Source organism: Pan troglodytes, chromosome 21, assembly GCF_028858775.2.
Source record: "Pan troglodytes isolate AG18354 chromosome 21, NHGRI_mPanTro3-v2.0_pri, whole genome shotgun sequence".
Taxonomy (NCBI): Eukaryota; Metazoa; Chordata; class Mammalia; order Primates; family Hominidae; genus Pan; species Pan troglodytes.
Genome location: NC_072419.2, coordinates 70,784,424 through 70,811,598, shown reverse-complemented (window position 1 = coordinate 70,811,598; position 27,175 = coordinate 70,784,424). Strand labels below are relative to the sequence as shown.

General features: G+C 35.4%; 2 protein-coding genes across 2 annotated transcripts in view; both read right to left on the bottom strand.

Annotated features, from left to right (window-relative positions):
- LOC129138158 (MAM and LDL-receptor class A domain-containing protein 1-like) overlaps positions 1–13,067 on the bottom strand; it is a 35,465-nt gene extending 22,398 nt beyond the window's left edge. Inside the window, exons 1-2 of the mRNA XM_054674393.2 lie at positions 12,979–13,067; positions 6,914–7,060 (exon numbers count right to left, since the gene is read on the bottom strand). Of these exons, the coding sequence (XP_054530368.2) occupies positions 6,914–6,980 (67 nt within the window). The 5' untranslated portion in view covers positions 6,981–7,060; positions 12,979–13,067. The remainder of the gene's footprint in view (positions 1–6,913; positions 7,061–12,978) is intronic.
- An 85-nt stretch (positions 13,068–13,152) lies between these two features.
- LOC129138175 (MAM and LDL-receptor class A domain-containing protein 1-like) lies at positions 13,153–26,828 on the bottom strand. The gene is made up of 5 exons (XM_054674449.2): positions 26,127–26,828; positions 25,041–25,187; positions 21,379–21,545; positions 15,806–15,898; positions 13,153–13,184 (listed from the first exon to the last, which is right to left on the bottom strand). The coding sequence occupies exons 2-5, from the start codon at positions 25,156–25,158 to the stop codon at positions 13,161–13,163; spliced, it is 402 nt and encodes a 133-aa protein (XP_054530424.1). The 5' UTR covers positions 25,159–25,187; positions 26,127–26,828; the 3' UTR covers positions 13,153–13,160.
- Positions 26,829–27,175: the final 347 nt, after the last annotated feature.

Below are 27,175 nucleotides of genomic sequence, written 5' to 3'. Positions count from 1 at the left end.
TGATTAATCTGAGCCTTCCAAGAATGTAGGTTTGGTTTAATTTAGGAGCTCGGTCTCCATATTCAGTTACAACAACAAATGAAAGTGTCAAGTCATAGAATCCTATCTAAATGTTGAAAAGACTATGAAAAACCAGTGAACAATTTCAAGTCACAAATCTTAATAAAATAAAAGGAAATAATTAAATAAAGACTAGTGAACAACCTCAAAATAAATAGCATTCTAAATGGCAAATGATAAAACAATATTAATTAAAATGGGAAATGACATATTTCTGTCACAACTATCAATTAGAGATAATATTAGGCAATATTTATAATCTTAGACTAATATTATCTTAAAGGTCTGGTGAGTGTAGAAGTCAAGGAAATAAAATATCTAGTAGACATTATAGAAAAAGAGAAGTAAATTTCCCATGTTTTACCAATAATATAATTGTAAAAATAGAAAGCCAAAGTATTCCATTTTTTATAATTATAGTATCATTTAGAAAATTTGGTAAGCTAAATGGAAACAGATATATTACACAATTACTTATCTTATCTTAGCAGTAAGTTTCCAGATACATAAACAGCAAGAAATGTCCAACTCCTGATAGCAAAATTAATTTTTTTAATGTAGGAATAAATTTAACAGAAAAGGGACACGATTTGTATGAAGAACATTATAAACTTTGTGAAAGACTGCAAACTCTCTGGTTAGATGAAAAGAGATAACATGTTTCTAGATGGAAAGATAATAGAATTAAAATATGAAGTTACTGACCATTGATTTGGAATCTAAATGCTATCCTATGATAATTTTAACCAAATATTTAGAAAGTTGACAATATTGCGTTAAAATTAATATGTGCAGGTAAGGCGTATAGAGAGTCTAAACTCTGACCACAGGCCCAGGGACTTCTAGGAACACGTCCCTTGATTTATCTTTCTATCAGCCTGCTCTAAACAATGAGCCAAGTTAGAGAAATGTGGAATTTACCAGTTTTATTCCTGGTCATGGCAAGGAGTTTACTTCTCGTAATCACAATTGTTTATTGTAAAACTCTTACACACCCACATACCCCAGAGTGGCTATGTGACCAGCACAATATAAAAATTAAAGGACAGAGTGAATAGTCTCCCTGGGTTAAAGTGTTCACTTCTGGCTCGACATCACCTTCTGCAAAACAGGTACCTTGTTAATACACTGGCCTAGAAGTAACACCTTACATGTCTTAAGAACGTTAGAGGCCAGTCTCTATAACTTTCACAAATGCAAACGTTATAAACAAGCATTACCATATAGAATAAAGAAATGAATAATAAATAAAATTACTCCAGTTAGGTTTGGTTCAGGAGTGCAAGAGGGGTTTAATATTTAAAAAATCAATTTACCTTATAGACAAAAAAGATAATCTGACAATCATATCATAATAGATGCTGAAAAATACTGAAAACTTTTAACATACATTCAATTTCTTAATTTTTTTAAAAAGCACACTCTTGAATAGAAGGGAACATTTTTATCTGATAAAGAATACAATTTTTCAGTAAGCATGGCACTTAAGGTTCAACTATTGACAGTTTTTCCTCTGAGAGAGAAATAAGACAAGTCTAGCAGCTACCACCAGTTCTGTTCAACACATTCTAGAAATTCTGTCCAGTACATAAAACAACAAAAGGAAGATAGAACTGTTAATATTTAGAAAAAAGGAAATAAAATTGCCATTATTTGCAGACAAAATAATTGTGATCCTAGAAAATAAAATATATATGTATAAGTTCCTAGCTATGATAAATAAAATTAGCAAGGCCACTGGATACAAGGTCAATATTTTCTATAAAAATGCATTTCTATATGTCAGCAATAATCAAAATCAGAAGTTCTTTAAAAGTAACACAAAAACCTAGGAAAATACTAGCAAAAGATTTTCAAAATCTCTACCCCGAAAGCTGTAAAATATTACTTAGTAAAATTAAAGAACCCAAATAAATTGAGACATTGGAAACATTTGAAAAAAATATTTTTCAGTGAAATGCAAATAAATATTACATATGAGAAATCATTGTACACCCATTAATTGGAAATTTTTATAGAGAATTATAATGCCTCTTGCTGGTACGAAAATAGGAAAAAGTAGTCCCATTTCGTCACTAAAAATTGAAGTACTAAAGTTTTAGGGTAAATGAATCTATAAATGTTTATTGAAAATATAAATACATATCTTGCTTAAAAAATATAGAAGTCTCACTCCTAGTTATTATCTATTGCATAAAATCGAAAGTATCCTACAGGAGGAAATGTGTACAAGAATAAATTTGAAACATCGTCATGATATTGATGTCACTGGATAGGGGAATAGCTAGATACATTATGGTATATCCAAATCAAATAAATTTAGCTAAATAAACAAACAAACATGAATCCAGTATCACAGACTGGATTTTATCTTCTGTCTTAAACGAGCAAAAGAAAAATATTAGAAAAAAAGCATATTTAGCATGGACTGTCAAATATAGGACAATGGGAATGTAAGATAGTGATAGATCACAGGATAGTGATCTCTGAGAGAGGGGAAACAAATGAGTTAAGTCCTGTAATTCCCACAGCTTACTGCCTAGACAGAGTTTCCAGGTGCCTGTGCAGAGGGGAAACACAGGAGTGTGGTAGTCTCCTCAAGTTGAAACAGATAGAGTCGGTGCTTTGGGGAGACCCACATGGGTAGAATTCATAAGACAGAGTGCCAGCTGCCCCTTTCAGGTACTGGAGCTTTGAAAAGACAGCAAGCTCCCGAGATCTGCAGACAGTCCCCCCTAAATTGCCATGTAAGGACCGATCGTGTGCATGGATTGGAGAAAACTACCTGAGTCTGGGGGTAAAAACACCTGAAATGAATAGCTGGAACATTTCCCGAAGGTCACAGAAAGTCAGGAATGGTAGAGTTCTCTCACCAACCACAGTGCAAAAAAAACAAAAACAAAAACAAAAACAGACATAGGCATTGGATAGAGAACTCAAACCAAATAAACACTTATGTCCAGACAAAAACACGTATGCAAATTTAATGGTGTTTTTACTCATATTTGACAATATTTGGAAACAATCTAAGTGTCCTTCAGCTGGTTAGTGGATAAATGAAGGGTGGCTCATCCACACAATGGACCCAACTATTCAGCAGTGAAAAAGGAAGGAATTGTGGCTGAAGCCAGCGACATGGATGAGTCTCAAGTCCTTTATGCTAATTGAAAGAAGGCAGAATCAAAATGCTACAAATGATATGATTCCATTTTCAAGACATTCTGGAACAGGCATACACTAGGGCTAGAAATCAGATCATTGGTGTCAGTGGTGGGAGGTGGGAGAATTATTGAGTACATAATGGCACAGAACAATGTGTTGGGCAGGAATAGAATTGTTTTATATCTTCATTTTTGTGATGGTTACACAATTGTGTATGTATGTCAGAACTCAGTGAACTGTACACTAAAATGGTTGAATTTTACATTTAACCAATACTTTATCATAAAAAATGAAAAAAAAATAGATAGTATTTGATGACTTGGAGCAACTGCCATAAGCTATCTTTAGTAAGAAGATAGGGACAATAGTTACAAGATGATATATTTCTTAAAAAACAAACAATCACAGAAACACATATAATTTTGAATATGTATGTATCTACTATATATATATCTGTGTGTGACTATATGAACATAGATAAAAGTGGAACATAATTAACATGAGTTGCCTATTTCGATGGAAATTTAACAGAGTAGGAATAGGAAGGTAGAAACGAAGCAAAAAAGGCAGGAAGGAAATTCGAGGCTTAATTACACACATACACACAAAAACTACATAATATCAACATATCCAGCCTGGTCAACACGGTGAAACCTCTGGCTCTACTAAAAATACAAAAACAAAAAACCAGCTGGGCGTGGTGGTGTGCACCTGTAGTCCCAGCTACTTGGGAGGAAAAGGCAGGAGAATTGCTTGAAACTGGGAGGTGGAGTTTGCAGTGAGCATGGATCACACCACTGCACTCCAGCCTGAGCAACTAAGTGAGACTCTGTCTCAGCTAGATAGATAGATAGATAGATAGATAGATAGATAGATAGATAGATAGATAGATAGACAGATAGACAGATAGACAGATAGACAGATAGACAGATAGACAGATAGATAGATAGATAGATAGATAGATAGATAGATAGATAGACAGATAGACAGATTTAAAAGCTGCAATCTATATGTTTAAGGCTGTAAGAACAAAATGAACTAGAACTCCACTTTCTTAGATATCGGAACTATTAGGCTGCCTCTGACTCTACCAGAAATTTCCATTTCACTTTCCTTTCCCTTCCCGGTCCTTTTTCATTTTTTTTAATTCTCCTCCTCACTTGCAATTTAAAACCACTACTGATTCTCTTTAAGGTTTGATCATGGCAATCATGGGTAAAGAGATGTTGACTCCGTGATCCAGATATATATTTTTTTTTTTAATTGGCCCTTTCTAAAATGAGAAAGACTGCGTTTTTGTCCCTCACACTCTGGGTGAGACCAGCTGCCCCTAGTTTTATCAGTCATATTGTTATCTTTCACTATTCTTCAACTCACCGGAAAAGAATGGGTCTTTCAACATCTAACACAGGGGCTCTATTAGAATCTTTTTAATGCAAATCATAGTTATGTAGTAATTATAAGATGGCAAAAGACTAAAGGTGAATTACAAACATATTTTCTAATTGTCTTATCTGGTGTTTTTCCTAGTCTTCTTATTAGAATGGACAACAAATATCTATTAATGTTTATGGAGCTCTTACTACATGGAAAAACCTTCACAGGTGTTATTTCATTTAATCCTCATGACAACTCCACAGGGAAGCTACTTTTCTTTTCTCTATTTTCTATCTAATAAAACTGAAGCACCCTAATATTTAGACATGGGTGCAGTGTCAACATCGTGTCGGAACCCTGGGCAGCCCGTGCTCTTCCCTAACTGGTTATGGTATGCTCACATCAGACCACCATGACACACTGCCCGCACAGCTTCCCTTTGAGAATCACTGCCTTGGCTTAGGCCTTCATCATCTCTCACTGATATTTCTTCAGCACATCCATGTTTTTTTGACTCCAGCCTTTCACCCTCTCCATTCTCCTCATCTCAGACAGAACAGCCCTTTAGAGCAAATTTGATTGGTCACATGCTTTAACATGACTACCTGGGTCACCATCATCCTGCAGACACATTTCCAATTCCTCAGCACTCTCTAGAGTCCCCTTCCTTCCTCTCCTGTTTCATCAGTTCTCTTCTCCCTGTCCAATCACACACGTCTTTCATCCCTAACTACTCCCATCTTTCTGCCCTCTTTGGGGATTCTTCCCTCCAATTAGGACATGATCCCTCCCACCTCTCTTTGGTTCCGTCTTCTCTCAGTAATTCCTTACTTCTGGCTTCCTGACTACTTTTCATTTCCCTTCAGTGCTCAGTTCAGGAGTCATCTCCTTCAACAAGGCATCTCGAATCCATCTGAATCACCTTCCATCCCTCTTAAAGCATCCTTCATAACCGATTGCAATTCCTTGCTTATCTACGTAAGCTACCAGACTGAGACCACCTCAAAGGCAGGGATCGTGGCATCCATCTTTGTGCATCCAGGTATCGTCTATGCTATGTATTTAATAATTGGCTTGAACAGAGAAAAAGAAGTAAAATATTATATGAGTTTAGAGAAAATGTGTTGTTAATACATAGTTCCAATGATTTATAGTCCCCTTTCTATTTTAAACTTTAAACTTAACTTTGTCTGCTACAAAATGTTAAAGAAATGAGTCATGGCACAAAAGCAAAAATTAAGAACTTACCACACTGTTAAACAATTAACTAGGTTTATGGCTGTAGCCAACAGATGGATGGTTGAATTTTCCCACCCCATCCCCTAGCACCCTCACCCACTGCCACCAACCCCAATTTCCAATGGCTGTAATTAAAAATATGATCAATACTTATTTTTGGTATAATTCTTTGGAAGTCTGAAAGAAGAAACAAATAGGATAATGTTCAATGAGGTTGAAAGATGATCTATAGTACAAGTACAGTTGTGCTATTGTAAGGTTTGCCAGGTGTGGTGGCTCCCTCTTGTAATCCCAGCACTTTTGGGAGGCTGAGGTGAGAGGATTGCTTGAGGCCAGGAGTTTGAGATCAACCTGGGCAACATGGCGAGACACTCTTTACTTAAAACATATACATTTAAAAAGTAAAGTTAACACGATGCTAACGTATATGGGGAATGACATCCGATGATAAATGTGAACAAAACAAAAGAGAAAAGAGAACAAACCCTTTCTGTTTTATTGGAGTTTCACAGACACTTATTGGAATACCACAGGTAGTTATGGTTCCTCTATTTTAAGATGATATGTAAACACTGGAATGATGGTTAAAAATATATATGTGGAAGAATAAGACTGTTTATTATAAAGAAGCCCGAAGACTGATTAAATTGCATTCAAGTATTTGTAAATTTATTTCACAGATAGTGCTAAATCTCTGTTCTCAGTTCCCAGAAACAAGATTAGACTATTTTTCTTCCTGTTTTGAAAAAATTGGATTGCTCTAAAAAGAAGGCAAGCCTACTGTACTTGATTCTGGGCAATTTGAGAAAATGATCAGAAAACTTTTCCACCTCTTTATGCCTTTAACCCAACTTATAAAAATTGCAACAACAAACATGTTGGTGATTAAAACAATGCTCCTTTCAGGGAACTCAATTACCCGCCAATTATTAACTTGGTCAGGAGGTTTTAAAGCAAGACAAACCAGAGTTCCATGTATACAGTCTACAGAATAGAAATGAAAATACACAGTATCATCATTCCACAACATGCAAGAAAGAAAACTATTTTTTTTTTAAAGAGGAAAATGTCCTACCATGATTTATGTTTGCTGTGTGATCGGCTGCAGGAAAGTGGTGCTCTCCATTATTCAATCCTTTCATCAGCTTCCAGTGTGAATCTTCTGTGAGAAATGGCTCCCAACCGCAGAAACCCGACTCAAAGTCACAGGCGAGATGCTTTGCTGTTACATGTAGAAGAGAAAACAGGTGAGGAGAAATGAAGAGCATGCAGGCAAACACTGCTCTACGCTAGCTAATCATCTTAGGAGGCCTGCAAAATTATTCTGCTTGGTAGTGAATATTCTCTAATGATCGGAATAGCTTTCCTTTATCTAGTCACACACAATATCTCAGGTGCTGTGTGAGGCATGACCCTTCCACATGCTTCCATCTGTAAGTCTGGTACATTTCATTCTGGTTGGCCATCTCCATTTTATTTAATGATGCAAGGTGGAACTCCAAAGCTTTTCAGGGAGTAACTAATTTGCTTGCCCAGTATAAACCTGCTGAGATGGTAGTTTAAATGAAAAAAATCCACTGGGAAGGGGGAAGTTTAAATTAATTCTGGACACACAAATAACTTGAGGTCAGCATCTCAGTATGCATTTTATTATTCTATCCTAACACTTTCTCAAAAAAAAAAATACCTAGCCATTTTGGAATTGCAGGTAAATTAGATATTCGGAACTGAGCTGGTGTTATCTTTTGTCTTTTTTTTTTTTTTTAAGGCAGAGTCTCGCTCTGAGGCCCAGGCTGGAGTGCAGTGGTGCAATCTTGGCTCACTGCAAGCTCCACCTCCAGGGTTCACGCCATTCTCCTGCCTCAGCCTCCCGAGTAGCTGGGACTACAGGCGCCCACCACAACGCCCAGCTAATTTTTTATATTTTTAGTAGAGATGGGGTTTCACTGTATTAGCAAGGATGGTCTCGATCTCCTGACCTCGTGATCCACCCGCCTCAGCCTCCCAAAATGCTGGGATTACAGGCTTGAGCCACCGCACCCAGCTCAACATTTTTTTTTACATGAAAGACATCTGGAGACAATATCACAGTAAAAATTAATGCATCATACAAGATCCTTGGTTTAAATTTCTTTCATTTGACTATTACACCAACGTCCCCTGTGAAGGTACACAGTTCATATTAGCATTTAAAATTGTTTTTAAAGTCCTATAATTTAAAAAACCCCTTTTTCATGGAATTTCCTGAACTATTTTGATTTGAAGATATATCTATCATGCCAACTTTTTTGGAACACAGTGAAGTAGATTCTATATATATATTTTTTTTCCTATATGAGTTATTGAAATTTTATATATAAATACAAATGTGTATTTTATTGTGGTAAAATATACATGACATAAATGTAACATTTTAACAATTTTTAATGTAAGCTTCTATGGTATTAGGTACATTCCCATTGTTGTACAACCATTACCACCATCCATCTCCAGAACTTTTTCATTCCCAAACTGAATCTCCACCCCCATTAAGCAATACTTTCCATATCCCCTCCCCTCAAACCCTGGCAACCACCATTTTACTATCTGTCTCTATGAGTTTGCCTACTTTAGGTACTTCATATAACTGGGAGCAAACAATACGTGTCCTTTTGTCTCTGGCTTATTTCAAGGTTCATCCATGTTGTAGCATGTGTCTGAAAATTAGATCTATTTCATGTATAAACTGTTCAGGGATCCAATGTGTATCTTTGGACATGTTTGGCATGTTGTATTTTAATTATTTTGATAGAGATTTTTAAAACATATTGCATATATATGTATTAATATTTTAAGCTTTATTGATGTATAAGTGACAAACAAAATTGTAACTAAGGTACGCAATGTAATGTTTTGATATACATATACATAGAGAAAGGATTACCACAGTAAAGCTAATTAGCATCATTTCATCATATAGTTACCTTTTGTGTGTGTGATCAGAACATTTCAGATCTACTCTCAGCAAATTTCAAGTATACAATACAGTGTTATTAACTATAGTCACCAGGCTGTACACTAGACTCCCAGAACTTATTTATCTTGTAAGTGAAAATTTGTATCTTTTGACCAACACCTCCCCATTTCGGCCAGGCCTCAGCCCTGGACAACTGCCATTCTACTCTCTGTTTCTACAAATTCAACTTTTTTAGGTTCCATGTATAAGTGAGATCGTGCTGTATTTGTCTTTCTCTGTCTGGGTTATTTCATTTTGCATAATCCCCTCCAGGCTCATCATTGTCACAAATAGCAAGTTTTTTCTTCATTATTGCTGAATAATATTTCATTGTGAACACATATACATTTTATACACACACACACACACACACACACATACACACACACACACACCCCACTTGTTTGATCCATTCTCAGAGACTTCAGTTGTTTTGGCTGGATATTTTGAATAATGCTGCAATGAACATGAGGGTGCAGATATATTTTAATCTTAACTGCCCTCATTTAATACAGGATTATATTAATAAACATCAAAAATCTATTGTTTGGTTTTAGAGAAATTTTACTCAGAGTTCATCAGTTAAAGTAATATTTTAAGATCATGACAAAGCTTTCTCTTGCATATTTAACCACTACAGCATATGAGCAGACAAGAAAGAATTTCATTGTGCAGCTTGGAAAGTTCTGGATCATGAAAAGTAAAATATTTTATGAATCCTCCAGAAGTTAATCAGCTCTCTGTGAAATAAGAAAGAAAGCTATGTATGGGAAATGAATGGGGAATATTTCATTTAATGAGAATATATTAGATTCTAACAGGATTATATTATAAATATTGTGTTAATATACATTACAAATACACATTATAAATATTTTATTAATATTGATGCTCTTAAGGACTAGCAAAGTAAAGAGAGTTTTTGCTTCTACCCTGAGAGAACTCTGACTTGTTTGCCTTTAGTTTTTCTCAATTTTTTTAGATGCCATCTGTTTCTTCCCCTAGCTGTCTTCCTTCCTGAAGCCTCTTTGGTACAGTGGTTCTCAAAGTTTCATATGCAGACAAATCACCTGGGACCTTGTTCCATGTAGCTTTTGGTTCTGTAAGGCTGGGCCAGGGCCTGAGGTTCTGCATTTCCACTAAGTTCCCAGGTAATGCTGATGCTCTGGTCCATGGAGTCTGCTGTTGCAGCAAAACCCACAGGCCATTTTTATTAACTGATTTTGAAAAGCCACCGGTCTGGAGGCTATGTTATGCCATACATTAAAATAATACCTAAAAGTAAGAGCAACTTGATAATGAGAGAAGACCTGAGTGAGTCTGCCTTTGGGGAAAAGCACACTGGCTGTGGAATACCAACTGACAATCCTCACGAGTTCATATTTACTCATTCTCCAGAATTTGGTAAGTATTCCTGGTGCTATTCAAACTGCCTGCACAAGCTATACCCTCCTAGAGATTCATTCTAAAGTGCAATAAAAAAAATATAAAGATATTTTTCTTGTGCTTCATGAACATGGAAGAATAGTTTATGAAAAAAACTTGATATTACAAATTCAAATTTGTAAAACACAAATGTTTTCGTATGTGTAAAATGTTTCAATATGGTTTTAAATTTCAAAGGAAAGCCTCTTTTATTTTGTAAGAATATATATATGCACGTGTCTATATGCAAAAATATATTAAATACTTTAGTGCAGCAAATAGTGTAAATTTATATCAATTCTAATAATCCAAATCTATATAATTTCACAGCATAAATAATTGTATATATATTTACATGAAACACTCATTTTGGTATCAAGATACATGAATACACATATATACTGTATGCTATATGGCTACATTTTTATGACATATTCCCTATATCAAGTCAATCTCAATCCTGCAAACATGACAGGTTTTCTTTGGACAAATGAGGTTACACTATTTAAAAACTTAAAAGACTAATAAGTAACACTGTTTTTGTTGAGAAACACAATTACCCATTCCTGCATTCACCCAAAGAAAACAGCAGAATATGGCATCAAGAGCTACTGAACTGGAAAAATGTCATATACATAATCAATGAAACTTCAATAAATGAGAAAATATGTCGAAAATCAAATGCTAAACAATTTTTTAAAGGTGAACATAAAGTATGATTTACTACGGGGAAAATAATGGAGGGGAAAAAGCTAAGCTTCCAAATATACAAGTGCCCAGGTGCAGTGGCTCATGCCTGTAATCCCAGCACTTTGGGAGGCTGAGGCCGGTGGATCACCGGAGATCAGGAGTTCAAGACCAGCCTGGCCAACATGATGAAACCTGTCACTACTAAAAATACAAAAATTATCTGGGTGTGGTGGCACATGCTTGTAATCCCAGCTACTCTGGAGGCCGAGACAGGAGAATCACTTGAACCCGGGAAGTGGAGGTTGTAGTGAGCCGAGATCATGCCATTGCACTCCAGCCTGGGTGACAGAGCAAGACTCTGTCTCAAAAAAAAAAAAAAATTATATACGTGGAAAGAAAGGAAATATATTTTCCTTCAGTTATTGACATTAAGAATTATAGAAACTGTTAGAAAGAAATATTTCCCCAACAGAAATGGAGCAAATTGTCTGTAAAAAATTTAAATAAAACATAGAAAGAAACTTCACATACATTGGAGTAAATAAATTGCTCTTACATCGCTTGTTTTGAACAAAAGAAGAGAGCAGCCCAAAAGCTCCGTTGAGCTCACACTGGTTAGCCGATTACTTGGTTTAAAGCTAGGAGTCTGAAGTATTAACTGGATTGCTGTTGATGAACATGGCAGAAGGGGATTTTAGCCTTACTTTCTCATCTCCTCTCTCCTGTGTCCCTCCGCATTGCTCTTAATGAACTCCAAGCTTCCCAAGAGAAACCAATTATACACAGCTTTTCTCTTAAAAGGTGGCATTTATCTTATTACAATATTTTCACCTCTGCTCAACAAAACATCTCACTAAAATAAGACACTGCAGTAAAATAAACGTCAAATTTTTAATATCTTTTAAAAACCACCTGTTTGTGATACAGAAATTGGATTCATATCCTTGGAATTCATGTTTTCTAAAGAGACACAGGGATCTCAGTTGCTAAGTTACCTCATATGAGAATCATCCTGTGGATTGTAAATTAAATTATATTTTTGTTGAACTATGACTATGCTTGAATAGCAATGGGATCTCTTGTCATCACTTCTATCAAAGACTCTTCAGAAAAGGCCTGAAAGAAAGGTGTTGGGGCACTTTGGCCCTCCCAAACGCCAGTCATGGCTGAAGTGATTTCTTTTTTTTTTTTTTTTTTTTTTTTTTTCAGACGGAGTCTCACACTGTCGCCTGGGCTGGAGTGCAATGGCGTGATCTCAGCTCACGGCAACCTCCACCTCCCATGTTCAGGCAGTTCTCCTACCTCAGCCTCCCAAGCAGCTGTGATTACAGGTGCCCACCACCACGCCTGGCTAATTTTTTGTATTTTTAGTAGAGACGGGGGTTTCACTATGTTGGCCAGGCTGGTCTTGAACTCCTGACCTCGTGATCTGCCTGCCTCGGCCTCCCAGAGTGCTGCGATTACAGGTGTGAGCCATTGCACCCGGTTGGCTGAAGTGTTTTCTAGGCAAGTAAGAGGAGAGCGGCCCTTCCTCCAGGGCAGCCATGATGGCTGAAGTGATTTCTACAATCATGGTAGCTGCCCTGGAGGAAGGGCCACCCTCCTCCTACTCATCCCTCCCAGCTACAGCTTCCAAGATGATTGACTAGAGAGGAAAAAAGCATACACAATAAAAGTTAGCAACCCATACTATATGCCTCCAAGGCAAAGGTACAAAAAGTTTCCTTCTACCACCCATCTTCTCTTTAATCAAAGCACACACATTCGCACACCCAGCCAACAATAATCACAACTATTCATTTGTAGAATAAATTGAGAGATGTTGCAGACTTTGCAACAAGCACCAAAACATTAAGTTAAAATAGAGATCCCTGAAGGCATAGTACTAATAGTTTCAGAGCGATAATGCATATTTATCACATTTCATACATATGACTTACCTTTGCCTTGATAGAAACAAAGACTGTTTTAAATCCAACTAACAGTCTTGAATTAGAGCATGTAAACTAGTAAGCCATTCACTCACTTACAGCAAGTTGCTGGGTCTTCATCACTCTCATCGGAGCAGTCCTGCCGAGAGTCACAGACAGATTCTTTGGCGATGCACTGGCCACTAGTGCAAGGGAACTCGTCTGCAGAGCAAAGCTTTCTGGATTGGGTCTGTCCACAGGCATAGACCCAGAGGTGATCAAGGGCAATAAAACCTCTGGCTCTAAAGAGTCCCTTCAAAAATAATCTTCAGGAAGAAAAAGATTAATTTATGAGTTTGCAATCTCCTTAATAAGACAAAAAACTAAAGAAGGTTGATAAAGACAAAGTAGTTATTGAGAAAAAGTGTTTAAAGCAACCAAGGCAATATATAACAAAGTTCCTGTTTGATAAGCTCAACCCATGCTCATACGACTGATGTAACAAACCTGCACGTTGTGCACATGTGCCCTAAAACTTAAAGTATTTAAAAAAAAAAAACTGATGGAAACATTTGCTCCACTAAAGGCTCAGAGAAACCTCCCAGGATCAGGCAAAACACAAGCATCCCACTTAACTATCAAAAATGTCCCTGACTGCAAACTTGTTACTTGGTCATCATCTTTACAGCTCTCTTTCTTTCATTTTCAAGGAAAATAAGAAGTATTGTCATTACTTATAGAACAAGAGCTGTAACTGCATCTGACTTATTTTTTAACTAGTGAAATTAGTATTTGAATACATGAAGAAAAATATCAGGCAAACGGAAACAGACACAATATAGGAATAAAAAAATGTAAGGGAATAAACATAAAACTCTATTCAACTTACATAAAAGAGTAACTTCTTTAATGAGAAAAGAAGTGTCAATTAAAGTAAATAAATTTTGTTGTCACCAATTGAATTGCTAGCTTTTCTGGAGATAAGCAATACTAGCAAATGAAACAACCACACATTGCTGGTCAAGTGTAAGATAATGTCAAAGTATTAACATTCCTTGAGTTTCTACCAAGAGCAATTATTACTTAACACCAAAAGTGCAGAAGTATAAATAGCTGACTGTATCACAGATAACTAATTATTTGCTGTCCAGAACATTAGCCATGAGCTACAGAGGACTATTTCAATTCAAATTAATGAAAATAAAATAAAATTTAGTTCCCTCAGTCATGGTAGCCAAATTTCAATTGTTCAATAGCCTCGTGTGATGAGTGGCTACCATACTGGACATCAGATATAAAGCATTTCCAGTAGGCAGAAAGTTCTATTAAACAGCACTAAATGTGGTTAAAATTCCAGCCAGATACTAAGAATTAAAATTGACTTCCTTCAGTTTCATCCAGCTTAAAGTTTCTGAATAGATTTTCTTTTCAAAACACGAGGGATAGGTCAGGTGCAGTGACTCACACCTGTAATCCCAGCACTTTGTGAGGCCAAGGAGGTGGATCACTTGAGGTCAGGAATTCGAGACCAGCCTGGCCAATATGATAAAACCCATCTCTACTAAAAATACAAAAAATTAGCTGGGCATGGTGGCACATGCCTGTAGTCCCAGCTGCTTGGGAGGCTAACGCGAGAGAATTGCTTGAGACCAGGAGGTGGAAGCTGCAGTGAGACAAAATCCCAGCACTGCACTCCAGCCTGGGTGACAGAGCAAGACTCCATTTCAAACAAACAAAATACGAGGGATATATATTTGTTTGTTCATTAATAATTACTTAAGGTCAGATTTTCAGTTTGCAAATATGTCTAATAATTTGGTTTAGAAAATAATATTAAATTTAAATCATATCCAACAATAAGAAAACTTTGTATGCTGCTACATACTTTTCCCATAATGAATATCATACATGTAAAAATTATTAATGTATAGCTGTATATTTTCATAGCAGCAAGAGATCAGAAATGCAGAAATGATATCAATTTGAGGTTCAAAAATTGATGGTTTTAAACTTAGATCTCAAAGGCCTATAATTATTGAACAGCTAATTACATTACATATCCGCTTGAGAACCTGGAATAACTCTCAAATTCATTTTCTTTACATTTTACTTTGTTTTATCTTTGAGTTAAAACAAAATTTAATCTTCAGTTTATAAAAAAAGAAACTTGTTTAGTACCTGAGAAGTTATAAAAACAGATATCAGCCTATGAAAATTAAATAGTGTCAAAATGTTAACTCAATAGGCTGTGATAGGATGTATAAATGGAATATCACTATAAAGAAATGAAATTGGCTTCATAACCCACACATATAATCAGTATCATCATTTTATACTCACACTCCAGCATAAATAAACTTACGCATTCCATATATCATGTTGGTGCAAAAATAATTGAGGTTTTGGCCATTAAAAGCAATGGCAAAAGCCACAATGGCAAAAGCTGCAATTACATTTGCACCAACCTAATACAACACAAAATATCAATTTAATTTTTTAAGAGACAGCATTCCTATTGAGCCTATGTATGTTTCATATGTTTCTTGGTGTACATAGAGCTTTCCATGTGTTATAAAGATAGGAATTATTGCATTCAAAACATTTGCCTATACTCTACTAAGTTTCAATACCAGTTTACTATTTACCTACTTCATAATGCAATTTGTTTCCCTGGGGCAAAGCATGGTGCTGGGGAGCAAGAAAGGAAGGCTGTGGAGAATGAGGAAGCTGTGAACAAGAGTGGATACACTCTATTTCCCCCGCCATGGGAAATTTGGTCTCAGAAGGAAAAGGTACAATTTAAAAAGTAAGCAATCACTCTCCCCAAATATACAAGCACGCATCCCTAACTTAAATGCTAATTTAACTTTAGCAGTGCATGATCAATTTATTGCTGCAAAGCTAAAACTTAAACCATGATAAAAAAATACTTTTTTTTCTTTCATACCTTAAATGTCTTCAGATCTTCTGGTATTAACACATCTGCTTTCACCCATTGGCTGTGAGTTGATATGTTGTATGTCCAAAATATTTCTTCTTCCTTTGATTTGAAGAGAAAGACATCACTCATTACCCATATTCTAATCTTCACATTTACATACATGCTCTTTTAATTACATTGTAGTAGGTATTATCTTACCTGTATGATGTAAAGTACTAGGAAATCTAAAGTCTTGGTAGTCAAATTGAAAAAGCTGAATATCATTAAAAAATAAGAAAATGAAGCATGTTTATGTAGTAAAGCTGCTTTTTGTAGATAAACAGTATTAGGATGGAACAAAAATTTGGATGAAATCTTTTAAAAAAAAAGTACCGTGTTTCAAAAATAAAATTCTAAATAACAGTTAATAAGATCAGCAATTTAAATGTTGATCTCAATAACATTATTACACTTTGTAATATTGCCATGATACTAGAAAAGAAAAAGATTACAGGCAAACAATATAAAGGTTAAAAATGTTGTCAGATGCATTTTCTGCACAATTTCAATTTATACTAAATATTTTTTCCTGTGGAAACATTTGGTCCAAGTTCCAAACAATACAGTTACATTCTGAAAATTATATTCTTAATTTGGTCGTTCTATCAAAGGCCTATTTACATCTTTTAGAGAAATCTATGTTATGTACCTGTACAATGATCATTTTTCAGATTGCAAAATCTATGTAAAATTGTTAATACATGCTATGAGTGTAGTAACAAGCCTTTACTGCATTCAAAACATGTATTGAATGTAAGAAGCTCAATAAAAGTCTATGGTGAAACTCCATCTCTACTAAAAATACAAAAATTAGCCAGGCGTGGTGGTGGGTGCCTGTAATCCCAGCTACTCAGGAGGCTGAGGCAGGAGAATAACTTGAACCTGGGAGGCGCAGGTTGCAGTGAGCCAAGATGCCACCACTACATTCCAGCCTGGGCGACAGAGCATGAATCCGTCTCAAAAAAACTAAATAAAATAAAAAAAGTCTATAAGGTACTCAAAATTTTGTCTACGGCATGTATGGCATTGGTCTTTATGATTTATGTTGATGCTTTTATGCTCTGAAATCTTATTTTTATTTACATTTTATTAGACATTCAAATTCACATTTCTTCCCAAAAATAGACCAAATTGTTCATAATGTTTACATATAGAATGCATGAATTTTTAGGTAACAATATGGTAAAAATGTGAAGATTGACATAATTATGTCTCAGGTTGAGCTCTGAGCCTGGCTCTGTCCCACTTTCTAGCATGAGATAGAAAACGGCCCTGAAAGGCAACATCTTGTTTTAATCCAAATGATAAGTGATATCAATATTTGTTTCCTCACTCAGCCTCACATATTTTATGCATGCCCAAGATTTTCTAAAAATGAATCTACTTTCAACTTAGTCCTGCACCCTCAGATGCCTACTCCAAATTTCCAAGACCTAAATATTTCAGAAGATAGTCTAAATCCATTACAATTTGCTTCATTACTTATTCATATCAACTGTGAAGATTTCCACAAGACAATGAAGCACATGGGGTGGACATATTTTCGGCTGATAGCTTTCATGGCGGATCAGGATGAACTGGAGTTATAAAAAGTTGAGACAAGCAACTAATTTTTCTTCTGCTTATTTCTTACACAACTTCAGTTATTTAGCATCAAAACACTTACACCCTACACAGATGCTTTTAGTGACACCTCTTGGCAAATTGCATTCACCACTTTCCCCCGTTTTCATTTTATGAAAATAATTTACAGCTATTGTGCTCTTTTTTCACAGTGACTAATTGATTCCCCTCTGCTCCCCCTGAAGATGGGTGCACTTACATTTTTGAAAAGTGAGCAGTGTTCTTTCCAAACTTAAATAGTTTTTCATAAGCCAAGTTCATAGTACACAGTGAATGAGATCTATATTTTTCTATACATTTTCCAGTCTGATGGCACTAGCAATGTTTTGTAAAAAGAATTTATTCTTAGTGAAATCAGGTTTCATTTTATTTCTGTTCTTACTCTTCCACTTTCTAGTTACTTTTCACAGGTGTTAATGTAAAAAAGAAATCTCCAACTCAGCAAAGCTTTTCAAGTGATGTTCTACTTTTATCTTAAAATCAGTAAATAATTTTTTTAAAAATATATCTTTGCTCCTCCGGTCCAGGATCAATAATGCCGATTTACCTTTCAAGAAAAATATTTAACATATTTATTAACACTCTATCTCTTAGAGATGCCAGTCTATGCTTTTCTCTTCCAGTGAAGAAATCAAGGGTACCAAAGTCAATGTTGTTGAGTTTCACTACTTTTGATCGCATCTAGGAATAAGACCATGTAATTTGGTAAAGAATTACAAGTAAATTTGGTTGTAAAGAAAAATTACATGTAAATTTCTTGGTAAATAATTACATGGAAACCCTACACAGAACAAAAGTAGTCTGTTGCTATGAGTATTATTTTATAGATCATGGACGCAGATCTAATCCAAGAATGGTTAGATGGTACAAACTAGAATTGCTACACACTTGAGCTGATTCTAAAGAGTGAACTCTTTATTTAACAACTTGCCTTCACCTGAGTTTTTCACTTCTCAAGTTCTAATGTCCTCTGGAAATAAAGAAAACAACCTTCAGCATTCTTGCTAGATATTTCTTGGCTTACCTCCTCACATTTATAGAGTAATAGATGTTCGCAACATACAACAGCATTCTGTTCATGGAAAGATGTAAATCATCATTTTCATCAAGAGCTACTTTTTTAAATGATAGGTTTGTTTGGAGTCATTTTAAGTGTGTGATAAAACATTGTCTTGGGACTTAAATGTACTTTGATGCAGATTTTGCATCAGTGAGTAACATATGTATAGAGGATAGCAAATAGTGTCAGAAAAGACAGGACACCTCACAGGATACTAACAAATCAAACATCAGTCAACAATCTCTAAGATGTACATTCATTTGGTTCTGGTTAATACACTAGATCATTTCCCTATGATTAACTTCTTTTCTTATAATATGAGAGACAGAATCTTGATAACTGTATTACTGATTAATAGAGTTAATGATGTGTGGTATCTAACGTCATTTTTATATGATGTAACACTTGAAGCCAATTTGTTTTCACTCTTTTCTTGTATGGTTCTAAAGCCACCAGAAGAATGGCATGGCTCATTTTCAGTAATTCCAATCTATATACATTCATAATTACATACATACTAAATATACACATTCATAATTACATAATACATATACACATTCATAATTACATACACAGTACATACTCACATTCATAATTAAATACACAATTCCATTCTACATGCATTGAAACTTTTAAAATACATCACTCATTTTCAGAGCAGATTAAAATAATCCTCAGGATTAGACCATATTATAATACAAATTTCCACTTAAATTTAGGCTAAAAATTCATTCAATTTTCATGAAATAATTAATTATCTGTCATCTGAAAAGCATTACCATAGGCCCACATATATAATTTAACCATTTTAACTATAATTTAAACTCATCGAAATTATTCAAGAATTTCTCTACTATGCCTTTATTGAAGAAGGAGTTGGAAATTATAGAATGTTGTAGATTGCATGGAGGCTTGCTGGGATTGGTTCAAACAGCACAGGTGACAGCAACTGAAATATTGAGGCATGAATGGTGGAACATACATGGATACAGTTAAATTTTTTCTCTCTTCCTTTTTGGTAAAATTGATCCCACGTATCTGGACAGTTTGTAATGCTGCAGGAAGGATAGGGAGATGTTGTCCCCTTTTCTTCCTCCCCCCACACCTTACCAAATGGAGTGAAATATATTAAATAGATTGCAGGGCAGTGACTACAAAGTACTATTGCAAAAAACACAAAAACATAACAAGTTCCAGAATGCCAGGAAAATTATATCTCATTCAATTAAAAAAGAATTTATATACATATGTATATTACTTTATATATCTATATGTGTGTATATGGATGTGTGGGGAGATATATATATATATAATCACATCCACATATCTACAGATATGTGATATATATATGACATCCATATTTATCTATCTATAATTTATATCTATATTGATGTGTAGAGATATATATCTATAGATATCTCACATACATATAGATGTAATTATGTGAATCATATAAATCTGGATACATAAAATAATAAATAATTTGTTATATATTATATTACATATAATTATACATTATATATTATTTATTATGAATATATTTATTCATCTCCAGTTTCTGGCAGATAGTTCCCAAAAACCTGCTAATTTCCTAATCAGTAGGGATGTTAACAGAATCTTATGGGACTCATCACCAGAAAGATCAAGCTATGATTAGAAGCTTGGAACTTTCAGCCCCACCTCTTTGGGGAAGAAGAGAGGGGCTGGAGACTGAGCTAATAAATGATCATACATATGTGACAAATCCTCTATACAAATTCCTGAAGTACAGGTTTCAGAGAGCTTCTAGATTGCTGAACGCATTTTGGTTCCTAGAGGGTGCACACCCGGGAATGCATGGAAGAGAAGCACCACCCCTCTTCCCACATACTTTGCCCTATTCATCTCTTCCATATGGTTGTTCATCTACATTTTTAATAATAAATGGGTAACATGAGTAAAGTGTTTTCCTGAATTCTGTGAGCCATCCTAGCAAATTATCAAACCTAAGAAGGGGGTCATGGGAACTCCAATTTATAGCTGGTAGGTAAGAGGCACAATAGGAAGCTTGTGATTGACATCTGAAGTAGGGGTAGTCTTGTGGGCCTGAGACCTCAACCTGTGGAATCTGTACTATCTTCACGTAGCAGTGTCAGAATTGAGGCAAATCAAAGGACACTCATTTGGTGTCCACTAGAGAACTGAATTGCTGTGTTGGAAAAAAAACATGCATCTGGTGTCAGAAGTGAGATATTGGGAGTGCTGAGTGTGTAAGAGTAGAAAAAGCAGGGTGTTTTCCTATACTATGGAATCAGCTGTCAGTTTGTTTTTATCTGTTATACTAATTGGAGTACTCACCCAGCTTTACACTTTAGAACTCATTGAGCATATTGGACAAGGAGAGAGAAGAAGAATGGACTCACTCTACCCAGTGTGCCATTGTTCAATATTTAATCAATAATTACCAGTCTTAAAAATTATGTGTACTGCTACCCAAACAAGTTTTAACCATTATATTTATAGTTCTAATGATATATAGATGTAATGTCCAAAACAGATCACATCAGAGCTTCAATACAGAGCTCACAATACAGAATCTCAGCTATCCCATTTTTATTAGATCTATAGTTTCTTTAATATACTTCCATGAATTTTGAAAACTTTATGAAATAATATTGGGCAAGTTATCACATTAACTTTTGTACATGAGAGTGTCCCCTATCCTAGTTTCTTAATCATTCTTTTTAAAAGTAAACCAAATAAAGTCAAGTTAAAGAATAAAAGCCTATGCGCAACTGAGAAATCAAAGCACAAGTTGCCAAGAGTTAGAAACTTCATTGATTCAATGAATTTGAAATAAATGCAACTTTCTTCTTACCTTATTATTATACAGTCTTACTCTCAGGACACTGCTTTCCATTGCATAATAGAATTGAAGATGACAGCTCTTGCCCAGGCAATGACACACAGAGCTATTTAGGTAAGCCCTGCTGTCTAAATGGTTAAGAGTGAAAGCATGCTTAGCGCCTACCCATACATAATAACCTGAAAGATAAAAGAAAAAAGAAGCAATTTAGGAAAACATTATCTTCTTTCTGTCTGACTAAAACTATCACATTTCTGAAGTTTTCAAAACCAGACTTAAAACACAAATATTTTACTTAAAAGGATAGAGTGTTTTCAAATGATTACATCAACTACAAATAACAGGTTTTCATTTTTATATATCATTTCCAATATGTAGAGAAATCTCCTAATTTCTATAATCAAAATTTGATAACACCCTTTTGTAAAAATTCAAGATTCCTGTAAAAGAAACCTACATATACAAATTGCTATACCACCAAATTATTGTCATTTTCTTTTAAATATCACAATTCAATCCTTTTTTAATCAAGAATTTCTCTTCATCCTTCCCAGAATTCTTGCCCCTCTGGATGATTTTTTGATTTACTTTTTGTAGAAAATCCTTTATAGTTTTAGGAAATACAACTTAAAATGTCTTCTTTCTTACCAAGCCACATAGAGGTATGAGATATCTACAGTCCTTTTAAACGTCACCTATGGATTTTGTTTTACATAAAGATATTGTATATAAATTTTCCCCATCTGATATTTAAAACCAGTTGGAGCTGTTCTTGAACTTAATAACAATGACAACACAGATTTATAAAGAGATTTCTATAATTTTACAACTTCATTTTCAAAAATAAAATCTGAAATGCTTCTTCATGCTACTGAAACTGCTGCACATCTCTGACATTTATTTAAAAAGAAGTCTCTAAGGAAACCCAAATACAACAAGAAAGACAAAAACAAGAACATGAGACCAAATTTTAGCCTCACATATTTACAGCTACAGCAAATACTAAGCATAATATGATCCTTAACTGGATAAATGTAATGTAAAAGCTTACACTATTTACATTAATGTCTTTTGCACAGTAAATCATGTCTGACTTTCAACAAAAAATTACAAGGCACCTGCAAGGCAAAAAGCAGTTTGAAAAGAGTAATTCTAAAAAGTAAAGTCTATTAATCTTTTTAAAAATAGTCTGTACACTATTCACAATAGCAAAGACATGGAATCAACCCAAATGCCCATCAATGATAGACTGGATAAAGGAAATGTGGTACATATACACCATGGAATACTATGCATCCATAAAAAGGAATGAGATCATGTCCTTTGCAGGAGCATGGATGGGGCTGGAAGCCATTATCCTGAGCAAACTAATGCTGGAACAGAAAGCCAAGCACCACATGTTCTCACTTATATGTGGGAGCTGAACAACTTGAACACAGACACAGGGAAGGGGAACAACACACACTGGGGCCTGTTGAGGGGTGAGGGGAGGGAGATCATTGGGATAAATAGCTAATGCACGCTGGTCTTAATACCTAGGTAATGGGTTGACAGGTGCAGCCAACCACCACAGCACATGTTTACTTATGTAACAAACCTGCACATCCTGCACACGTAGCCTGGAACTTAAATAAAATAAATAACCATAATAATAATATTACTGCTACCCCCAAAAAATAAAAAAAAATAAAAAATAATAATCTGCACAGTAAAATATATAAATATAATGCTAAAGACAGCAAAAACGAATTACATTTATAAATTGTACAAAAAAGAAATTAAATTTCATGCAATTCTAATACATTCTATTAAAAACATATTAAGATACACTAGGAAATAAATAAGAAAATATTAGCAAGTATACACTTAAAACAAAAATAAATTAAGACTTTAAATTAAATGCCCAATAGGCAGAATATAACCTAGACTGGCCATAGTGTCAAAGAGAAAATTCATGTACCAGAAGCCCTGAAATGTAACTCAAAATAGAGTAAATTATATAGAAAATAAAAAGGAGGAGTCAGGTTATGGAGTGTGAACATTAGTTGTGTTTAATAGAAACTCAAGATGAAAAGATTAGAGGGAGTAAGAGAGAATTACTTGAATAAAATAACATAATTTCTGCAAGTGATGATATATGTGCATTCTGAGCATTAAAAATTAAACATACACTCATTCCTGCACTCATCATACTGAAATTTTCAAATAACAAAGATAAAGAAACATTTTTAAAATCTGCATTAAACTAAAAACCATTATATGCACTCAGACTTCTCCGTCACTACAGCACATATCAGGAGCTAAAGAGGGAAAATCACCCTGTACTTAGAAATTTTAAAAAAAAATTCTAAATTTGTATGACCAGATAAATTATTATTTCGAAGTGAGAACAATTTTAAAACATTTTAAGTTTACAGGTACTATGGGAGCTCATCACCACAGATCTTTTCTAAATAAAAGAAAAATTGATTAAAGAGTCAACCTTTGCAAGGGGATAAGGGAACCAAGAAGGAAAGCATAAAATCTAAAAAACAATGGTGAGTAAGAAAAATAATGAAATATATAAACTTACTAATTACAAGTATCATAACAAGATATTGACTTTAAAACTCTTTAAAATGTTAAACTGTAACTCAGGACCAAAAAATAATTAAATGATAGTTTGGTCTTTCTCATGTTCAAGAAGGCAGAAATACTAGAGCACTTTAGGTTTTGTTAAAGAAATTTCATATAAAGAATATACCCTAAAAATTAAGAATAGTCATAACAATAAGATATACAAATTAAAGCTTCCAGATCAGTGAAAAAAATAAAAACAAAAATGTAACAATACTCACCCCTCCAAGAAAAGGAAGAAAGAAAAAAAAGCAAAAAGAATAAAAGTAAACAGAAAATACAAATTAATATGTTAGCAAGAGGAAGAAACACATTGACAACAGAGCAGTGTTGAAAGAAAGAGAGAAAGAAAGAAAGAAGGAAGGAAGCATGGATGGAAGGAAGGAAGGAAAGAAAGAAAGAAAGAAAGAAAGAAAGAAAGAAAGAAAGAAAGAAAGAAAGAAAGAAAGAAAAAGAAAGAAAGAAAGAGAGAGAGAAAGAAAGAGCTGGCTGACTTGGCTGGGCATGATGGCTCACACCTGTAATCTCAGCACTTCAGGAGGCTAAGGTGGGTGGATCACTTGAGGTCAGGAGTTTGATACCAGCCTGGCCAACATGGTGAATTCCTGTCTCTACTAAAAATTCAAAAATTAGCCAGGCATGGTAGCACGTGCCTGTAGTCCCAGCTTCTTGGGAGGCTGAGACAGGAGAATCACTTGAACCCAGGAGGCGGGGGTTGCAGTGAGCCGAGATCTCACCACTGCATTCCAGCCTGGGTGACAGAGTGAGACTCTGTCTCAAAAAAAAAAAAAAAGCCTTTTAATACTTTTTGTTCACACGATAATAAATCCTGAAGGAAATAATAAAACTTAAAAAATATTGTTAACCTAGTATAATTCTTGTTTTACACTGTTGGAAACATAATTGTTATTTTCACCTTCAGCTCCTATGGCAGAATGTATTTTCAATAAAATATACTCAGTATATTCACCAAGGCCTCCTATGTAATGTCTTATAACTAGTCACCATAAAGCAGAATTCTGAAAGTAATACATAAAAGATATTATTTTTTTTTCTACCTTCATCATCACCTCCTTGATCCTGCTGAGGTGTGGATTCGAATGCAGGGATCTCTCTCGCTTTTGTGCGCATCCAGGAAATTTGGCCAGCAGATGCTTCTGACGTCCACTCACACATGTCAAATTCAAACCCACAGGCCTGACACACTAAACGGGAGAAAAAGATCTTGGTGGACTATTAGTCTGCTAGAGGGGCTGCTTAACCAAGTTATGTGTTGTAATCAACCAAAAGGCTTATATACACACATACACATCAGCACACACTAATTTATATCTGGAAGTTGGGATTTAATAAGGCTTAGAGTGTACCAGCAACTCCATTTTGCAAAAATTTCTCAGTTGATCCACATGTACAATATCCTCTCAAATGTGACCCATTGCCATAAAAAAAGGAGATTCCTAGTTTTTGTTGTATGTGTCACCACTTCAGTCACAATATGTTTTAATTTTTTTAAGAGACAGGGTCTTGTTCTGCCACCCAGGCCAAATGCAGTGTTGCAATCATAGCCCACTGTAGCCTCAAACTCCTGGGCTCAAGCAATCTTCCAGCCTCAGCCTCCCAAGTAGCTAGGACCACAGGTGCATGCCACCATGCTCAGGTAATTCTTTTTTTTTTTTTTTTTTTTTTTTTTTTGGTAGAGATGACATCTTGCTATATTGCCCAGGCTAATTTTGAGCTCTTGGCCTCAAGCAATCCTCTCATCCCGGCCTCCCAAAGTGCTGGGATTGCAGGCATGAGCCACCATACCCAGTCAACAATTTTTAAAATGGCTTTATATTTTACCTTACCTACTTTATGGGATTAGATTAGTTAGTTTAAATTATTTACTATTCATAATCACACTGAAATTTTATAGAAGAAACATTGCATATCATTCCACAATGGCTTTAGTTTGTTTCACAAAATGACATCGCCTTAAATTGATGTATTTAGTATAAACCACCACAGCCTCCCAATAACACTCCAGCTAAAACTAGGACATTAATGTCAACAAAGCTTGGCGTGTGCACTTTCCTGTGAGTGGTCTCTGAGTCTCACATATTGCATATATACCAGAAAAGTGAATATCTCAATTTAACACTTACATCTCAACTCTTCATCTGTAGCATCAAATCTGCAGAGATCTGTATCTGGATGACATAGCTCCCGCTCAGCATTCAATGCTTCTTGACACAGTAAAATTCCATCTGTTAAATTTAAAGATTGGCAAGAAGTGAAATGCAGGTGCAACTGGAAAGACTCAAGTATTTTGCTTTAATGTTAATATTCATTCTACAAAGCACTCTGTAACCAATTTCTCTTTATGGTATCATCACCCTTTAGGTAACCCTATCTCTCTCTCTCTCTCTCTCTCTCTCTCTCTCTCTCTCTCTCTCTCACACACACACACACACACACACACACCACTCAAATAGAGACAGAGAAAAACAGAACAAAACAACTATGCCAATGTTTCAGAATTTTAATCATATCTCCATAATGACAGGCAAGCCCCAAAGCCAATCCTTCATAGGAGTAAAAAAATTGCCCTAATGTTGGAACTCAGAGTCTACTATTTGAAGGACAGTTGTACATGTGTCCAATACAAGATATGGTGCCCCTTAAACGTGGAAGGTGGATCTTCCCTGGAACTGCTTTCTCTGGAGCCTTCCCAAATTGTGCCTGTTGGCCGGCCATGGTGGCTCACACCTGTAATCCCAGGCATGGGCTGGCCTTTGGGAGGCCAAGGAGGGTGGATCACCTGAGGTCAGGAGTTCAAGATGAGCCTGGCCAACATGGTGAAACCCCGTCTCTATTAAAAATACAAAAATTATCTGGGTGTGGTGGCATGCATCCATAATCCCAGCTACTAGGGAGGCTGAGGCAGGAGAATTGCTTGAACCCAGGAGGTGGAGGTTGCAGTGAGCAAAGGTCACGCCACTTCACTCCACCCTGGGTGACAGAGCGAGAATCCATCTCAAAAAAAAAAAATTGTGCCTGTGTTTTTCTTTTCTTTTCCCCAAGCCCCCCAATATAAGACTTGAAGGTAGACTAGGAGTCTTTTCTGCCCATACCACTTGCAGACATTTCTCCCTCTGACCTTCCTAAATACCCAAGCTTTGACTCTCATGTCAAATGGCACCCCTCACTGTTC